The sequence below is a fragment of the Rhincodon typus genome, chromosome 6, assembly GCF_021869965.1.
Source record: "Rhincodon typus isolate 14 chromosome 6, sRhiTyp1.1, whole genome shotgun sequence".
In the NCBI taxonomy this organism is placed as follows: domain Eukaryota; kingdom Metazoa; phylum Chordata; class Chondrichthyes; order Orectolobiformes; family Rhincodontidae; genus Rhincodon; species Rhincodon typus.
Window position 1 is genome coordinate 23460209 of NC_063337.1, and position 18323 is coordinate 23478531.

The 18323-nt window shown below is 41.0% G+C and overlaps 2 protein-coding genes across 2 annotated transcripts in view; one reads left to right on the forward strand and one right to left on the reverse strand.

Annotated features, from left to right (window-relative positions):
- alg11 (ALG11 alpha-1,2-mannosyltransferase) overlaps positions 1–2927 on the forward strand; it is a 10888-nt gene extending 7961 nt beyond the window's left edge. The window contains exons 3-4 of the mRNA XM_020531616.2: positions 277–1205; positions 2492–2927. Coding sequence (XP_020387205.1) covers positions 277–1205; positions 2492–2760 — 1198 coding nt within the window. The 3' untranslated portion in view covers positions 2761–2927. The remainder of the gene's footprint in view (positions 1–276; positions 1206–2491) is intronic.
- A 9320-nt stretch (positions 2928–12247) lies between these two features.
- LOC109932445 (serine/threonine-protein kinase Nek5) overlaps positions 12248–18323 on the reverse strand; it is a 69119-nt gene continuing 63043 nt past the window's right edge. Inside the window, 4 exon segments of the mRNA XM_020531613.2 lie at positions 12248–12570; positions 12573–12796; positions 14577–14694; positions 16562–16714. Of these exon segments, the coding sequence (XP_020387202.2) occupies positions 12521–12570; positions 12573–12796; positions 14577–14694; positions 16562–16714 (545 nt within the window). The 3' untranslated portion in view covers positions 12248–12520.

Here is an 18323-nt window from a genome sequence, read left to right on the forward strand (position 1 = left end):
GAACTTCTGAGGAAGGGTCACCGGACCTGAAACGTTAACTCTGTTTTCTCCTCCACAGATGCTGCCAGACCTGCTGAGCTTTTCCAGCAACTTTGTTTTTGTTCCTGATTTACAGCATCTGCAGTTCTTTTGGTTTTTAACCAACATTTAATGTTTATTTCTGCATAACATAAGTGTCTAGTATCCTGTAAACATTTTCCATGGTATTACTGCACTGTAAATATCAAAGTTAGTGACTGACCTATTCTAAAAGATGTTTATTTTTGAAATTCACAGCTATGAAGATATTTTAGTGATTATTTATACTGGAGATCAAGATACCACAGATGAAGAAATTCTGAATGGAGCTTATAGACACTTTAATATCAAACTTCTCCAACCTGTTCAGTTCGTTTTCCTTGAAAAACGATATTTTGTTGAAGCTAAGCTTTATCCATATTTCACTCTGCTAGGTCAAAGTCTGGGATCTATTTTCCTTGGATGGGAGGCCCTTATGAAATGTGTTCCAGATATCTTTATAGATTCCATGGGCTATGCTTTCACACTTCCTCTCTTCAAGTATTTGGGAGGCTGCCAAGTTGGCTGCTATGTTCATTACCCTACAATTAGCACAGACATGCTGTCTGTGGTGAGGGACAGGAATCCAAGGTTTAACAATGCAGATTTTATATCGACAAATCCCGTACTGAGCAATCTCAAACTTGTATACTATTACATCTTCGCTTGGATGTATGGATTTGTTGGTTCTTGCAGTGACATTATAATGGTAAATTCCACATGGACTCTGAATCATATCCTTGCTCTTTGGAAAGCTGGTGACCGAACCCATGTTGTCTACCCACCCTGTGATGTACAGACATTCCTGAATATTCCATTAGTGGATGACACTAAAAAGACAGAACATTCCATTGTCTCAATTGGCCAGTTTCGGCCGGAGAAAGACCATCCTCTACAAATCAAAGCCTTCTATCAGTTCCTTCAGATGAAGAGTGCTCAGAAGTCAGCTGTGAAGTTAATATTGATTGGCGGTTGCCGCAATGCAGATGACAAAGTGCGAGTAGCTGCTCTAAAAGAACTGTGCAAAAATTTGGGAGTTATGGAAAATGTTGAGTTTAAGATTAACATTTCATTTGAAGAACTTAAGAAACATCTAGCTGAAGCCGCTATTGGACTGCATACAATGTGGAATGAACATTTTGGTATAGGTGAGAATACTGTACAACTTTAATATTGATTACATATCAGGAATTATTATAGATTGATGTTTTGCTTTTATTTATAGGCTTTTATAGAATCTTGCATGCAAGTCTTGAGAGAAAAAATAGTATAATCTAACTTTGTACTTCAAATGAAATTCTAAATCAACACAATCCTCTGTTTAGTAATTGTAAGTATGAAGCAATTCTTGGAGCAAATTGTATGTACCTCGTGCAAAATCATCATCTTTCCCCTATGATTCATGGCAATTGGCTGTCCTGTTTTCTGCTGCAATTATATTTGGGCTCATTTGGAAATTTTAGAAAGTGATGAATTCCAAAAAACTAATTCAGTCTCTGGATTCTGTTAACAGTTTGAGGTTCCACTAATTAGGAAGGGAGATGTTTAAAATTGGGTGTTTATTCATTCCTTGTGCACCTTTCACTTGTAGGAACAGCAGGTAGGGGAAATGTATTTCAGGTGTGACAGCAAAAATCCTTAAAAATTGGAAGTTATTGCTACAGTTTTGCAAAGCCTGAACAATCCATTCAATGGTAGTAACTAAGAGGGTGAGTGGAGAAGAGAGAAATCATTTGTTATTCTTTCTAAGTTGGGATGTGGAGGAATCGGTGTTGGACTGGGGTGGACAAAGTCGGGAGTCACACGACACCAGGTTATAGTCCAGTAGGTTTATTTGAAATCACAAGCTTTTGAAGCACTGCTCCTTCGTCAGGTGAAGTGACTTCTAAGTCAGAAGGGAGATTGAAACTTCAGTTGGGTGAAGGCAAGAATGAGACTAGTGTTAAATAACGAATGCACATACAACTAGAATTTTAGTTTAGTGTCCAATGACTTATATCAAATGTTGGTGCCTTTTTTGGCTAACTGTCTGAATACAGTCAGGAATCCACTTTTATAAACTCATATTCATTTAGTGGCACAGCATGAGGCTTTTGCACAGAGGAAGCCTAGAACCTTCTTAAACAAAATAGGACTGTCAAGAGTTAATTTGCAGCTTTACTGACACAGTATACGATTGTTTATTCACATTACTATCTCGCAATGAATGGTGTGCTAGGATTACAGAATAATTGTTCAAACCTAGACGAACAATTTAGTTAGATCCCCTGATACATTTAAAAATTGTTTTTTATATTTATGAAATAAATTGATTTTACTTCAATTTTAAATTATTTTAAAATTTGGAATTTAACTATTCTGACCTACAGTTCAAGGTAGTGAATAGTCTGTGATTTACCATGACTATTTAATCATTCTGCACTTTTTCTTACAGGGGTGGTTGAATGCATGGCAGCAGGAACTGTTATTCTGGCCCATAATTCAGGAGGCCCCAAGCTGGACATAGTAGTACCACATAATGGAGTTCAGACGGGTTTCCTAGCAGACAGCGAAGAAAGTTATGCAGATGCTATGAAGAACATTCTATCACTGTCACCTGAAAAGAGACTGGAGATCAGGAAGAACGCTCGACAGTCTGTGAGCAGATTCTCCGACCAGGAGTTTGAAACATCATTTATATCTGCCGTAGAACTATTTTTTTAACGGAAGATAATTTATAATTATTGAACTACGTAAATAAATGTAAACAATTTTCCCTCCCCTTGGACGGAGGGAAGAGGGATACAAGGTATTGTATGCGTTTATTGGTGTATATTTGAAAGATTTATAATGCTGTATTGAACCTCTGTTATAAAAGCTTATAAAGCAAACATGCCTTTTTTTTTAAATTGGGAAAAGAGAAAATAGATTTGAAAAGCTTATACAATCATAGAGTTATACAGCTTGGAAACAAACTATTTGGTCCAACTTGTCCATGACAATCCGATATCCTCAACTGATCTAGTCACATTTGCCAGCATTTGGCCTGCATTATTCTAAGCCCTTGTTATTCATGTACCCATCAGATGCCTTTTAAATGTTGTAATTGTACCCACCTCCACCATTTCCTCTGGCAGCTTGTTCCATACATGCACCACCCTCTGTGTGAATAAGTTGCCCCTCAGGTCCCTTTTGAATCTTTCTTCTCTCACCTTGAACCTATGCCCTCTAGTTTTGGACTCTCCTGGCCTGGGAAAAAGACCTTGGCTATTCATCTTATCCGTGCCTCTATAAAGTCACCACTGATACTCTAGGTAGAATAGCTCCAGTCTATTCATCAACCTCTCCCTGTAGCTCAAACTGTCCAACCCTGGCAATATCCTTGTAAATCTTTTTTGGACCTTTTCAATTTTTAACAGATCTTTCCTATAGCAGGGGGACTAGAAGTAAACACAGTATTCTAAAAGTGGCCTAATCAATGTCCTGTGCAGCCTCAAAATGACTTCCCAACTCCTATACACAATGCATTGACCAATGAAGGCAAACGTGCCAAATGCCTTCGTCACCACCCTGTCTACCTGCAACTCTGCTTTCAAGGAACAATGCACCTGCGCTCCTTGGTCTCTTTGTTCAGCAACACTCCCTAGGACCCTACCATTAAGTGTATAAATCCTGCTTGCATTTCCCCTACCAAAATACAATACTTCACCGTTATCTAAATTAAACTCCACCTGCCACACCTTGGCCCATTGACCCATCTGATCAAGGTCCTGTTATACTGAGATAACTTTATTCACTATTCACTACACCGCCAATTTTGGTATCATCTACAAACTTACTAAGCATACCTCCTATATTACATCTAAATCATTTATATAAATGACAAAAAGTAGTAGACCCAGTACCAATCCTTGCAGCACACCACCTGTCACAGGCCTCCAATCCAAAAAATAACCTTCTACCACCAAGCTGCTCTGTCTCTTACCTTCAAGCCAAATATGTATCTAATTGGCTAGCTCCCCCTAGATTCCATGTGATTTAACCTTGCTAACCAGTCTATCATGTGCAACCTTGATGAATGTCCATATGGACACCTACCGCTCTGCCTTCACTAATCTTTGTCACTTCTTCAAAAAAATGCAAGTTAATGAGACACAATTCCCCACACAAAAAACAGTGCTAACTCTCCCTAATCAGTCCTTGCCTTTCCAAATGCATGCAAATCCTGTTCCTCAGAATCCCCTCTAACAACTTTCCGACCGCTGATGTCAGGCTCTCTGGTCTATAGTTCCCTGGATTTTCCTTACAGCCTTTCTTAAATAATGGCACCACATTACTCAACCTCCAGTCTTCCGGCACCTCACCTGTGGCTATCGATGATACAAATATCTCAGCAAGGGGCCCAGCAATTTCTTCCCTAGCTTCCCACAAATTTCTAGGATACACCTGATCACGTCCTGAGGATTTATCCACGTTTATGCATTTTAAGACATCCAGCACCTCCACTTCTGTAATATGGACACTTTCAAGATATCACTATTTATTTCCCCAGATTCTCTAGCTTCCATATCCTTCTTCACAGTAAATACTGATGTGAAATACTTGTTAATACTTGTTAACAATCTCTCATTGTTCCACACATATTGATCTTTAAGGGCCCCTATTATCTCTCTAGTTACTCTTTTGCCCTTAATGTATGTGTAGAATATTTTTGGATTCTCCTTAACCTTATTTGCCAAAGATATCTCGTTCCCTTTTTGCCCTCCTGATTTCCCTCTTAAGTATACTCTTACTACCCTTATACTCCTCTAGGGATTCACTTGATCTCAGTTGTTTATACCTGACATATGCCATCTTCATTTTCTTGACCCGAGCCTCAATTTCTCCAGTCATCCAGTATTCCCTACACCTCCCAGCCTTGCCTTTCACCCTAACAGGAACATACACTGTCTCTGAATTCTGATTATCTCTTTTAAAGGCCTCCCATTTTCCAACCTTCCCTTTAGCTGTGAATTGCCTCTCCCAATCAACCTTTGAAAGTTCTAGCCTAATACTGTAAAAATGGGTCTTCCTCTAATTTAGAACTTTAACTTTTAGATCAGGTCTATCCTTCTCCATAACTATTTTAAAACTAATATAATTATGATCACTGGCCTCAAAGCGCTCCCTCAGTGACACTTCAGTCACTTGCCCTTCCTTACTTCCCAAGAAAAGGTCAAGTTTTTCTCTCTCTCTCTCTGTAGTAGGTACATCCACATGCAGTATAAGAAAGTTTTCTTGTACACACTTAACAAATTCCTTTCCATCCAAGCCCTTAACACTATGGCAATTGCACTCTTACGTTTGGAAAGTTAAAATCCCCTGCCATAACCACCCTATAACTCTTACAGATGTCAGAGATCTCCTCACCTGTTTGCTTCTCAATTTCCCACTCACTATTAGGGTCCTAATAAGGTGATCATCCCTTTCCTAAATCTCAGTTCCACCAATATAACTTCATTGGACGTTCTCCCAGGAATATCCTCGCAAAGACAGCCATAATGTTATCCTTAACCCAAAACATCACTTCCCCTCCTCTCTTGCCCCCACCCCCCTTGCTATCCTTCCTATAGCATCAATATCCTGGAACATTAGGCTGTCAGTCCTGCCCCCCATCCTGAGCCATGATTCTGTAATAACTATGATTTCCCAGTCCCATGTTCCCAACCATGCCCTAAGTTCATCTCCCTTACCTGTCAAGCCTCTTGCATTGAAATAAATGCATGTAATTTATATATCTCACCTCATTCTCTGCCTTGCTGTTGCCTGTCTTGACTATTTAACTTGCTCCTCTTCTCTACTGTACCAACCTTAGACATCTTTTTTCTCACTGTCACTTTGGGTTTCCCCAAAGCCTCCCGAATAACTCTAGCAAATTTTCCCGACAGATTTTGGTCCCCTTCCAATTCAAGTGCAATTTGTCTTTCTTATACAGGTCACTTCTACCCCAGAAGAGACCTCAATGATCCAAAAATGTGAATCTCTGCCCCTTGGACCAGCTCCTGCCCTATCCTCCTATTTCTATTCTCACTAGCACGTGGCACCAGGAGTAATCCAAGTATTACTACCCTCAAGGACATACTTTTTAACCTCCTGCCTAACTTCCCATATTCTCTGTGCAGAACCTTGTCCCTTTCTCTCCCTGTGTCATTGGTATCAATGAACCTTCTGCTGGTCACTCTCCCCATTGAGAATATTATTAACCCTCTCCGAGACACCAGGGAGACCCTGGCACCAGGGAGGTGACACACAATTCTGATGTCTGACTGTCAGCTGCTGACTAGAAATTCCCCTGTCACAATCGATCCCTTGGAACCTCTCATTACACTCTTTATAGTAGGTCTAGTCTTGCTACCAAAACCTGGCTGTCAGTGCTGTATTCTCCCTGAGAGGCCAACACTCTCAACATTATCCAAAACAGCATACTTTTTTGAGAAGAGGATAGCCACAGGAGACTCCTGCACTACCTGCCTAACTCTCCTACCTTTCCTAGTAGTAACCCATCTATCTGACGGTATCTGCAGTTTTCCTACCTTCCTGAAACTGCCATCCATCACGCCCCCTAGCTCCAGTAAATTCCTCATTGTCTCTAACTGCCACTCTAACCAATTCAATGCAATCCAATAGGATTCACATCCAAACACGCTTCTTGCAGACATAATCTCAAGGTAAATTAAAATTATCCCTAATTTCCCACATCCAACAGGAAGACCACATCACTCTACTAAAAGCCATCTCTGCACCTTAAACAGTCAACAGACCCAAAAAGAATCACAACACACTTTCTCAAAAACTCAGTGTTAGCATAGTCGTACTGCTCAAAAACACTGCTCCAGGATAAGTTAATACCTATCTTTTATATTAAAAATTTAATCAAGAGACAGATGTCAGTAAAACATAAATAATAACCCTCAACCTACTCACTATTATAGATTTACAACAAAAAAGATTAAGATTTGTAAGTCTTAAAATCAAACACTTAGCTGATCAGTGTCTGAAATCACTGATCATTCCCAGCTGCTGTGTATAGTTCCGATATTGAGGTCTCCCAAGGTCAGCTGTGAAACTGCACTGCACTGTTTGCTTTTCTTTGACTGATGTCCAGAGATGCTTGTAATTTCTTATGTTGACTTATGTAGTGATTGGAACCAGGTGGACCTCATTGACTACAAGCTCCTTGACGGGGGTTGTTAACCTGGACCAAACAGGGAAGTCCTGGCTGACCAGTATTAACAGGAGATTTAGAATTTCCTCAGCTCCGAGCTGGCTGGCCACAGTCTGTGTACAGTACACAAGTAAATATAGGGTGATTTGGTGAAGGGATAGCAGCCTCTATGCAGTTATTTCAGTGGCAATGGGAGAAAATAGTATGTGTCTGAAGAACATTCCCTTGCAAAAGTCATCTTGGAGTTGGGGTAAGCATTTCTGGCATCATGCCTTTATTTGGGAAACTTGACTCATTTGATCCTTCTGTCAAAGACTGGGCCCACTATGTGGAAAGAATGTGATATCTTTTCCAGGCAAATGACAAGCATTTGAAAAGCAACCAGTAATCTTTCTGACTGCTTGCGGACCCGCAGCATTTTTGGTTATAAGGGGCTTAACTTTCCCAGAGGCACCAGACACTAAAACCTTCCAAGAGTTGATAGAGTTGGTTAAGGAATATTATGACCCTAAACCTTCACCAATTCTGAGATGCCATCAGTTTTATTTGGCTGTTAGAGAACTAGGGGAATCCATACAAGAATTTTTCACAAGGTTGCGACGACTGGCAGAGGCATGTGATTTTGGGTTAACCCTGAATGTTATACTGGGAGACCATTTGGTATGTAGGACTACTGACGTACCCATGCAGAAGTATCTACTAGCTGAAGCCCAACTGGAGCTGGCTTTGTCATCAGAAAATGCAGCAAGTGGAGCATGGGAGCTACAGGGCATCCCAATGGAAGTGGACACCCTCACCTGTCTGACTGACTGTAGGGATCACCACTTGAGTGCAGGCACTTGCAGAGCCTCACAGAGGGCATATCCTGAGCAGAGCCCCATAAAGCCAAGCCTTGGCCAAGTGGCTAAAAAAGTTCTTCAGGATTTGGGCCAGCAAGCCATTGTAGTTGCTGCTGGTCTGTGGACACGAAACAGCTAAGGGCTCCTACAAGGCCTGACTTGATTAAGAAAACTCGTAGGCCAGTACCCAGGAGAGTGCACACCCTGGCAAGTCTCCCTACATGTGGGCTGGAACAGTAAATTTGCTTAGTGACATCCAAATTGAAATTGATTAAAATTAATGTTTGGTTAAATGGTCACCCAGATCCCATGAAGGTTGATACAAGGGCTATCCCAAGTCGCCATTTATCTGAATGACTTACTAGTAACAGGGAAGACCAATAAAGAGCACTTGGAGAACTTAGACATAATGCGGTCATCTTTGGTGTGAGGAAGTTCCACCAGTATCTTTATGGATGGGAATTTGTCAAAGTAACAGATCACTAACCCCTGCTAGGGTGACTGAAGGAAGACAAGGCAGTGCCTCCCATAGCTTCTAGTAGAATTCAGCATTGGGCCCTTATTCTCAGCATGTACAAAGTTAGGACACCATCCAGGAAGCCAAGTGGTTAATGTGAATGCCTTGAGTCGCCTCCCACTGGCAGATTCTCCAGCAGTGGTTTCCCCCAGGAAGAGTCCATTTTGGTTTTAAACTTCCTGGACACCCTTCCAGTCACCACTGACAATATCTGACTGTGGACACTAAAAGATCCTGTTGTAGCAAAACAAAACAGCTGGTGGTAATGGGGGAAACAAAAGGGCCATCACAACCAGGATTGACACATTTCTGGACCCAACGAGACCAGATCACCGTAGAGGACGGCATGTTACTGTGGGGAACAAGGGTGAGTGTCCCAAGTAAAGGTCGCTGCCAGATACTGGCTGAACTCCAGGGTCATCCAGGGGTCTCCATGATGAAGATGTTAGCAAGAAGTTATGTCTCGTGGCCAGGGTTGGATGCTGACATAGCTGCATTGGTGAGGCAGTGCCTACAGTGCCACCAGCAGCGCCCTCACATTCGTGGGAATGGCTGGGAAAACCCTTGACTCAGTTGTTTGTCGACAATGCCGATCCTTTCATGGGCTCAATGTTCCTGGTCACTGGGAACACCCATTCAGAGTGTTTGGCCATGCACAAAGTTCATTTGGCAAACTCAGGGATGATGACTCAGAAGCTGCGAGCATCGTTCGCGATACACGGATTCCTGGAAGTATTGGTCACAGACAATGGGACATCATTTACCAGCAGGGAATTTGAATATTTTCTAAAGTCCAATGGCATTCATCATATCAGGACAGCGCCATACTATCCATTGTCCCATGGTCTAGTGGAAAGAGCCGTCCAAACATTGAAGACAAGCTTAAAGAAACAGCCTACTGTGTCACTTGATACCAAACTGACCTGGTTCCTGTTCGTTTATAGGACCACCCCGCATGCAACAACAGGAACAGCTCCAGCAGAGTTGCTGATGGGGAGAACACCAGGCATCAGGTGAAACCTGATATTCCCAGACCTTGGGGGAAGAGTGAAATGGTAGCAGGAATGCCAATGCCAGCCACATGCCTCCTCTAAGTGAAGTAGACAATTTTAATTCAGGGCATGAAGTTTGGTGCCAGAGCCATGGAAATGGCCTTGAATGGGCATGAGGCAAGGTTGAAGCGAGGTCAGATCCTGTGACTTACAAAGTTCAAGAAGGTGATACAGTCACTGAACAAACACGTGGATCACCTGAAAGTTGCTACCGTGCAAACAGGGCAGGAACAAAACATACCTGGGTCCTCAGAACAGCCAGAAGATCTGTCAGAAGGCATAGGTTCTCCTCCTCTGTCTACTGTCAAGGAAACCTCAGAGTCTGAGACGGATACAGCCTCGATATTGTTACTTCTGGGAGAAGAGAAGGAAACTCTCCCAAGACACTCTGGATGCAAGAGACGAGCTATGGTATGGTACATGCTGCCTGTGTCAGAATCCGAGTCAGAGGAACTGAACCTGGGTGAAAACATTGCAGGCAAAGCTACAACAGAAAGATCAGGCCTACATCTCCAGACTTAGCGGGGAGGGATGTAGTGTTTCGGACCAGGTGGACCTCATTGACTACGAGGTTCTTGATCAGGATTGTTAACCTCGGCCAATCAGGAAAGCCCTGGCTGACCAATATTAACAGGAGATTTAGAATCTCAGTTCAGGGAACTGACTCTGAGCTGGCTGGCTACAGCCAGTGTACTGTACACAAGTAAATAAAGGGTGACTTGGTGATGGGGTCACTGGCCTCTGTGCAGGTATTTCAACTTTGTTTTCAAAAACTTTAATGATTAACAACAGCAGAAATACACAAGTGCAATCTATTCAGATCAGAAATAGCATTGTTCAATGCACATTCTGGTAGCTAGTTTCCTACTTATTTGTGAACTGTCATCTCCTTGTCATTGTGTGAATGAAAAAGACAATGACCACTGCTAGAATTTTGAAGTATTAATGTCATTATGTACACTAACCTGCCAGCCAGTGCTATTTGCTGGATGAAGGTGAGCAATAGTTGCTCTGTCCTACAAACTGCTTTAATCTATCATTACGTTGAATGGGGATTAGTTGATGGGGGAGAAAGAAGGAAAGAGTAGTGATGTAATGCTAGGCTTCTTCACTGCATTGAATTTCATTTCCTGTCACTAGGTAGTTTGCTGTATATAATGAAGGGAAACAAACCTTGTAATATGCAACATATTCTGGATGTTTCCAAAGATATCATTAAAATGTTGAGCTTCAAAATAGTTAAATCTGATTCAGACTTCATGATGTCCAGACACATATTCAGGTATGCAAAACTAGGGGTCAACAAGAAGGAAGTTATAAAAACATTCAACATTGTTTCTCTTCAAATAGGGTTAAAAGACATAAATCAAAACTGCTAATGACCAATGGGTGCAGGCTTATAGTTGAAGAAGCACCAATAGGATAAGACTTAATTCTGAAGATAAATCTTCTTCTAAAATTAAAAGATGATCTGCTCTTCTGTAATTTGTAAAGTAAGTTCATTAATCCTTGAAGACTATCGATCCAGTTCACATTATTTTTAATGTTGCCTGAAGGAGGCCATTAGTCCAGTTTAAGTGCCTCTGAACATATATGAAAGGGGAAAATCTTCTCTTCAGGTTCCTTTCTCTGTCCGGGTTTGGATGTGATCAGAAGTCACATGACACCAGGTTATAGTCCAACAGGTTTATTTGAAATCACAAGCTTTCGTAGTTGATGCTTCTTTGACAGGTGAAGTCCTGATGAAGGTGCACCGCTCCAAAGGCTTGTGATTTCAAATAAACTTGTCAGACTACTACCTGGTCGTGTGACTTCTGATCTTGTCCACCCCAGTCCAACACCTGCACCTCCATGTCAGGTTTGGATGAGTCAACCACTATTGCTAAGTGTTGGATAACAGTAAGGTTTCAATCTTTTCTCAGGTAACTGGCCATAAGTCTTCATTGGGACAATCTTTAGATCTTGCTGATTTCAGAGCAATTGTCCTCTGCTATTTGTTCCAGATCTCATGCATTCCAAACGTTGATGTCATTTATTTACAATAATAGAGGCTGATGATGCCCCCATGAAGTTTGGCTTGTCAGCCAAGGTAAGGAACCAGGCATGGTGTGTATTATCAACTGCTTGGAGGGTTAAGCAAAAGAGAAGGACACAGATACCACTGAGCTTTATCCACATTCCAAACCATAACATAGTGACTCAGAAAATGACTCAATCTTTCACAGAAAGTCCCTAAATTATTATAAAAATAGATTTACAATATTGGGGCAGTGGATCAGCACTTATTTGTCCCTATTCCTTAACGCAGGTGCCCCTGGGAAAACAAATGATACAGCAGATTGAATTCCAAGAGAAAACTAAAGAAGTCCAAAAGAGCCCCCTTGTGGGATTCCAGAACCATCAGTCTCAATATTGAATAACTATTAACGAACAGAAACAAAGCTGCACAGAACTGAGGAGTCTCCCTCTACAGAGTAAGTGGTAGATTAATCACCTTAAACTCAGCAGAGGCAATTACGTACCTTCATGGATTTGGATTTACTAGATAAATAGTAATACTTGCAAATGACTGGAAATATATTCCTAAAAACGACAAGGCTAATTTTTACTGACTTTTATTATTGACTATAAAGACTATACAAGTTAGCAGGATTATATCCTTGCTGAATAACAATAACTACTTGCGCAGTTGGTTGCCTTGAATGTTGTAATTAATGGATCAGAAGATGCCAAGCTAACACGTTCAGCAAAGCATTTTCACTGAAGTTTTTCTTTGAAACACAAGTATAGATTTAGACAGAACTGCGTGCTTGTGTTTCAACTGACTTCAGGTAGTTTATCAGCTGTGAGACCATCACATTAACTGTTTGTATCATTCTCTGGCAGTTGTCCCATTTTGTTCTGTATAATCCCTGTCTGGATCGGTGCACCTATGTTTCTTTCATCAAAGGATTCCTCAGGCTTTCTCGGAGAATCAGAACCAAGTATTTCCTCGTGGCCTTCATTCCCCTGTTCCCCTTCTTTATTGGATATTCTTTGGCTGATTTCTGTCTCGTCACCACCTTGTATTTTCTCTTCTGGATGAACTAGATCTTGCAAAGACTCTACCAGCTGCTCTGCGAGTTCATCTTCTGATTCTTCAAAATTTCTAGGGAAAACAACAATTCATACAAATATCACTGAGAATCCTGCAAAATAACACAGAGTAGTCACATAATAAAGTTTTGTGGTGGTCAAATCTGGAAATATTGAAAGATTTAAACTCAATCCCAGCTGTCTACGCCTGACATATGCTTCCTTCTTATTCTTGACCATAGCATCAATTTCTCTAGTTATCCAGCATTCCCAACACCTACCTTCACCTAGACCTGCCTTGCCCTTCACCCTATCAGGAACATACTTACCCTCAACTCAAGTTATCTCATTTTCAAAGGCCTCCCATTTCCCGCCCATCCTTTTACCTGTGGATAGACTCTCCCAATCAACTTTTGGAAGTTCTTGCCTAATACTGTCTAATGCTGTCAAAATTGGCCTTGCTCCAATTTAGAACTTTATCTTTGTGATCAGTTCTATCCTTTCTCACAATTATTTTAAAACTATAGAATTATGACCACTTACTCCAAAGTGCTCCACCACTTACACCTCAGTCACTTGCTCTGCCTTATTTCCAACAGAATATCAAGTATTGCTCTTGTGGAATAGTACATCCACATAAGGAAGTTTTCTTGTACACTTAACAAATTCCCCTCCATCCAAGCCCCTAATACTACGCCAGTCCCAGTCTATATTTGGAAAGTTAAAATCCCCAACCATTACAACCTAAGCATTCTTACAGATATCTGAGATCTCCTTATATATTTGCTTCTCAATTTCCCGCTGACTATTAAGGGGCCTATAATACAATCCCAATGAAGTGATCAGAAGTCTCCAAGCTGTGAGAGCTTGGAGAGAATTTTTCCAGTTGTCAGATTGATAAGGGATTTAGCCCATTGGAATTGGAAAGAAGTCTTATTAATCATTCATGAAGTGGAAACTTTGCTGGTTTGGCCAGCATTTATTGCCCGTCCTTAGTTCCCCTTGAGAAGCTGGTGGTGAGCGGTCTTCTTGAACTGCTTGCAGCCCATGCTCTGTATGTAGATTCACAATGCTGTTAGGGAGGGAGTTCTAGGATTTTGGTCTAGTGAGACTGAAGGAACAGCAATATATTTACAAGTCAGGACGGTAAATGGAAGGTGCGCTTGCAAGTGCTGGTGCCCCCACATGTCTGCTGCTCTTATCATTCTAGGTGATAGTGATCATAGGTTTGGAACATGCTGTCTCAGCAACATTGGTGAATTTCTGCAGTGCATCTTGTAGATGGTACACACTGCTGCAGCTGAGCATGATGGTGGTGGGAGTGAATTGTTTTAATGTGATAAAAATCAAGTGGGCTGCTTTGTCCTGGATAGTGTCAGGCTTCTTGAGTGTTGTTGGAGTTGCACCCATCCAGGCAAGAGAGGGTTCTCCATCACAAACAAAAACAGAAATTGCTGGAAAGGCTCAACAGGTCTGACAGCATCTGTAGACAGAAATCACAGTTAACTTTTTGGGTTCAGTGAATCTTGCTCCTCAAAACTCTGTTCTTATGATCTATCAAGCCAGGTTTAATTCTGGGATCTGATTCATCCAGTATTACAGCCAGCTGGTATCACTGGATAAATAGATCAGCAAAAAAATCAGCTAAAACACACAAGGGAGAGAGAACTGGAAGGTTCTGTTGGTAGTATTAGATGGAAAGGGGTGAGAGAAGGCTGGTGTGAATCGTAAACACCAGCATGAACCACTTGGGCCAAATGGCCTGTTTCTGTGCTATACATTCATGGTAATATCCCGTTGTTTATTTGAATGCTGGAAGGTTAACAATTTTTTAAAAAGAGCAGTTGGCTTACGTGTCATCATCATCAGATCTAGGTTCCAGTCTTGCCTTATCGAATTCTATTTCAGAGGCAGTATTTGATTTGAGATCATTATTCTCTTCAGTTGGTTTCAAAGTAGTCATTGTGTCATCTGTTGAACATAAACACAATAATCTGCACTGTGTGAAAGGGCAAGGCTGGACCAGCATACAAATAACTATCTCGATAATCATTCTCTTAATCCCGTACCTGGTGTCAAAAAACTGAAAAATAGAATGGAATTATTTCAATCACAAGCCTAATAAAAATTCATAATGATGGCTGCATTTTTGTTACACAATATAGAATACATATGCAAGTTATCAATACATACATACATCATAAACATTGACTGTATTGTTCTTCAGGGGCTGCAACAGTGCAGTAGAAGAGACTTCTGCCTGATCATTGAAAAGGGTACTAACCCTTGTCCATTTCTCCAGGTTAGCTCCTTAGAATGACATTGGCTGGGCTCTTAACATAAGATACATTTGCTTCTTGTAATAGGCCTTCATCTTTCAGAATAAAGGGGTCAGCAGCAAATGAAAGACTTCTGACAGCTGCACTGTCACAAGATAGGATAGTGACACCAAGGCCACGTTCACGTGGAGTTCAGCTCAATTTTCAAGCAACAATATTTAGATTTTCTCTTGTTGGAGATGGTCATTGTCTGGCACTTGTATGGCACCAAGGTCTTGCTGCTTATGGAAATAGACTGTTTCGGTATCTGGGCTATCATAAGTGGTGCTGAACATTGTGAAATCATCCATGAACATTCTAACTTTATGACCAAAGGAAGATCGTTGAGAACGCAGCAGAAAATGGTTGGGTCTAGCACATGATCCTGAAAAACACCTGCAGCAATGACCTGGAGTTAAGATAATTGACCCCAATAAGCACAACCACAATCCTTTGTGCCAGGTGTGACTCCAACTAGCAGAGCGTTTCCCCCGATTTCCATTTACTCCAATGTTGCTACGATTCATTGATGCCACACTTGGTCAAATGTTGCCTTGATGTCAACGGCAGTTGCTCTGACCTCACCTTCACTTTTGTGAGAAACTTTAGGGATCACTAAGTCCAAATCTAAACAATGCCTCATTTAAAAATAGAGAAGGACTTGAAACTGATCTATTTATGCCATATTAATGACATCCCCCTCCAAGTGGTTGCAAAAATTAGCAGATGAATATATTTGTATTATAGCACAGCAACAGTCACTGTGTACACCATGAGGAAATAATTTGCATTTGCTAAATTATGTTAATTCAAGAAGGTATTGGATGATGATTTGGATAGAAATAATGTGCGAGGATATGGGAAAAAGCAGGAGACTGGCAGTAAGTAATGATGCTTATTTGCAGAGCTGGTGCAGAAATGATGGACTGAATAACCTCCTTCTGCGCTCTGACACTTCTGGGATTCAGTGATTCTTTTCTTAAACAGTTTTACTCAGCTAATAAATAGGTATTTATTACAAACACATAAAATTCTGAGAAAAAGAGACATGCTGACAAAGCATCTTGTCATACAATCATCAGAGCAGACTCAAGAATACCAAACCTCAAAGAGACAGACAGTTTAAAATGCATGAGAAGAAGGCGTTGATTGATTAGCAAGTGGAATCTGATTAGTGGACGTACTGCCATGGACAGTACACCTGGAAATGGATGGCAACACCTCTACTAACTACAGTCCACTTTCCTAGCAATCAGAAATCATTTCCCATGTATTATAAATTATTGTTCCCTTTCAGTTTTGGTCTTCTTGCAATTCTGTCCTGCTGAATTCAAGGCAAAAATCTTCAGCAGCATGTTTCTATTTTTCAGCACTTCTCAAGTTCTGTGGTACAAAGTGACTAAAGGTATTTTGAATATTATTAGTTTAAATTAAGTGATATTTCATCTTATTATAATTTTAAATATACAATTGAGCAGGCTTGTCATTTCATACAGTCTAATTGCAAGATATTTCTTTACCAATATGATTTTCACTCATGGTCTGACAAACAGACGATAGTTGAGCAGCCTGTAGTGCATTCAGCAAAGTATCTGGTGGTTTTTGTTCCCAATGACTTCTGTTTTTAGGAGTATCTGCATTCATCACCATAACCTCATCGGATTTGGAGGTAGCTAAAAAAAATTAGAAAGTCACATTCACTGAAACTTTTAAATATTTACAGTGGCCCAGAATCCATTGAAATGAGACACCTCACAGTGTACCATATCAGTTAGACATTTTTTCCCTTGCCCTTCAACTCAATGCTTTACAAATTACTAAAAATACAAGCTGGTAATAGTGTTACAAGAGTAATGGGGCATCTGAGACCTGGGTGAATGACAGTAGTTAGGCCTAGTGACAATTCGCTTCTGAACAAGTATGATACTGACTTAGAAAGAAATAGGGGAGAAAGGAATACTGCAGGTCTCCTCAAACGTTTTTCTGCTGTGATCCTATTTTTTCTTATCCTATGGGCAATGTGGGCTTCACTGGGCGGGTCATCATTTATTGACCATCTCTAATTGCCCAGGAAAAGGTGATGGCCTTCTTGAACCTCTGCACTCCATTTGGTACAGGTAGATGCACAATGATGTTAGGGAGGGAATTCCAGCATTTTGACAATGAAGGAACGGTGATATGTTTCCAAGTCAGGATGGTGAGTGTCTTGGAGGTGAACCTGCAGGTGTTGGTGTTCCCATATATCCGCTGCTCTTGTCCTTCTAGATGATACTCAGTGTGGACTTGGAAGGTGCAGTGTAATAAGACTTAGTAAATTTGGTGTAGTGGTTTTGTCACTGGCCTCATAATCCTGTGACCCAGGTGATTCTCTGAAGACCTGGGTTTGAATCCCACCATGGTAGAATTTGAATTTTAAAAGATCTGGAATTAAAGTTCCAATAACAACCAAGGAACCATTGTTGATTGTCATTAAAAAAACATTTGGTTATTAATGCTCTTTGGGCAAGGAAATCTGCCATCCTACACATAATTTCAAGCCAACAGCGATCTTGTTAACTCTTAACTGCCCTCTGAAATGGGAGAGTCAGTGTGGGCCTGAGACTGGGAGAGTCAGTGTGGGCCTGAAACCAGGGGAGTCAGTGTAAGCTTGAGTTTGGCACAATCAGTTTTGACCTGACTCGGGAAAGTTGGGTGTGAGGAGTTGGGTCTGGCTGTGTAAGAGATTTCTGACAAAATATCCCATTGGTCACCCTGGCAAAGTCAGCAACATCACATGTTGGCAGGGAGCTAGCAGCAACAATGGAAACAGAAGATGGCTAATTGAACATGCTTGAAGACAAACGAACACAGTTTCTGTTGAGCATACACACCTGACCAAACCGGCCTGTACCTTTAAGACAGCTACAGGACATAATGACATGTGATGTTCAGGTACCTGCCTCACTTTCAGTTACCCTCTCTGTGTGATGGAGTCAGTCAGTTAGTTATATTATGCATGTTACATAACATACAGTAACATCAGTAAGCAAAGAATCTAGACTGCATGTGCAAGTACTTGATATTTAAGCCATGTAAATAGTTGGTGTATAAATAAATCTCAATATATAGGACACAACAAAATGCAAATTTCATGGTATATGTCACATGGGATGACTTACAGAAAACCACAAAACATGGTGGCAGTAAGTTGGCGCTTAAAGCTAGTTAGTGACAGTAAGTAGACGCCAAAGGCTGATAAGGTGATAGCACTGTGGCAGTTGTGAGAAGTTTTTTCCCTAACAG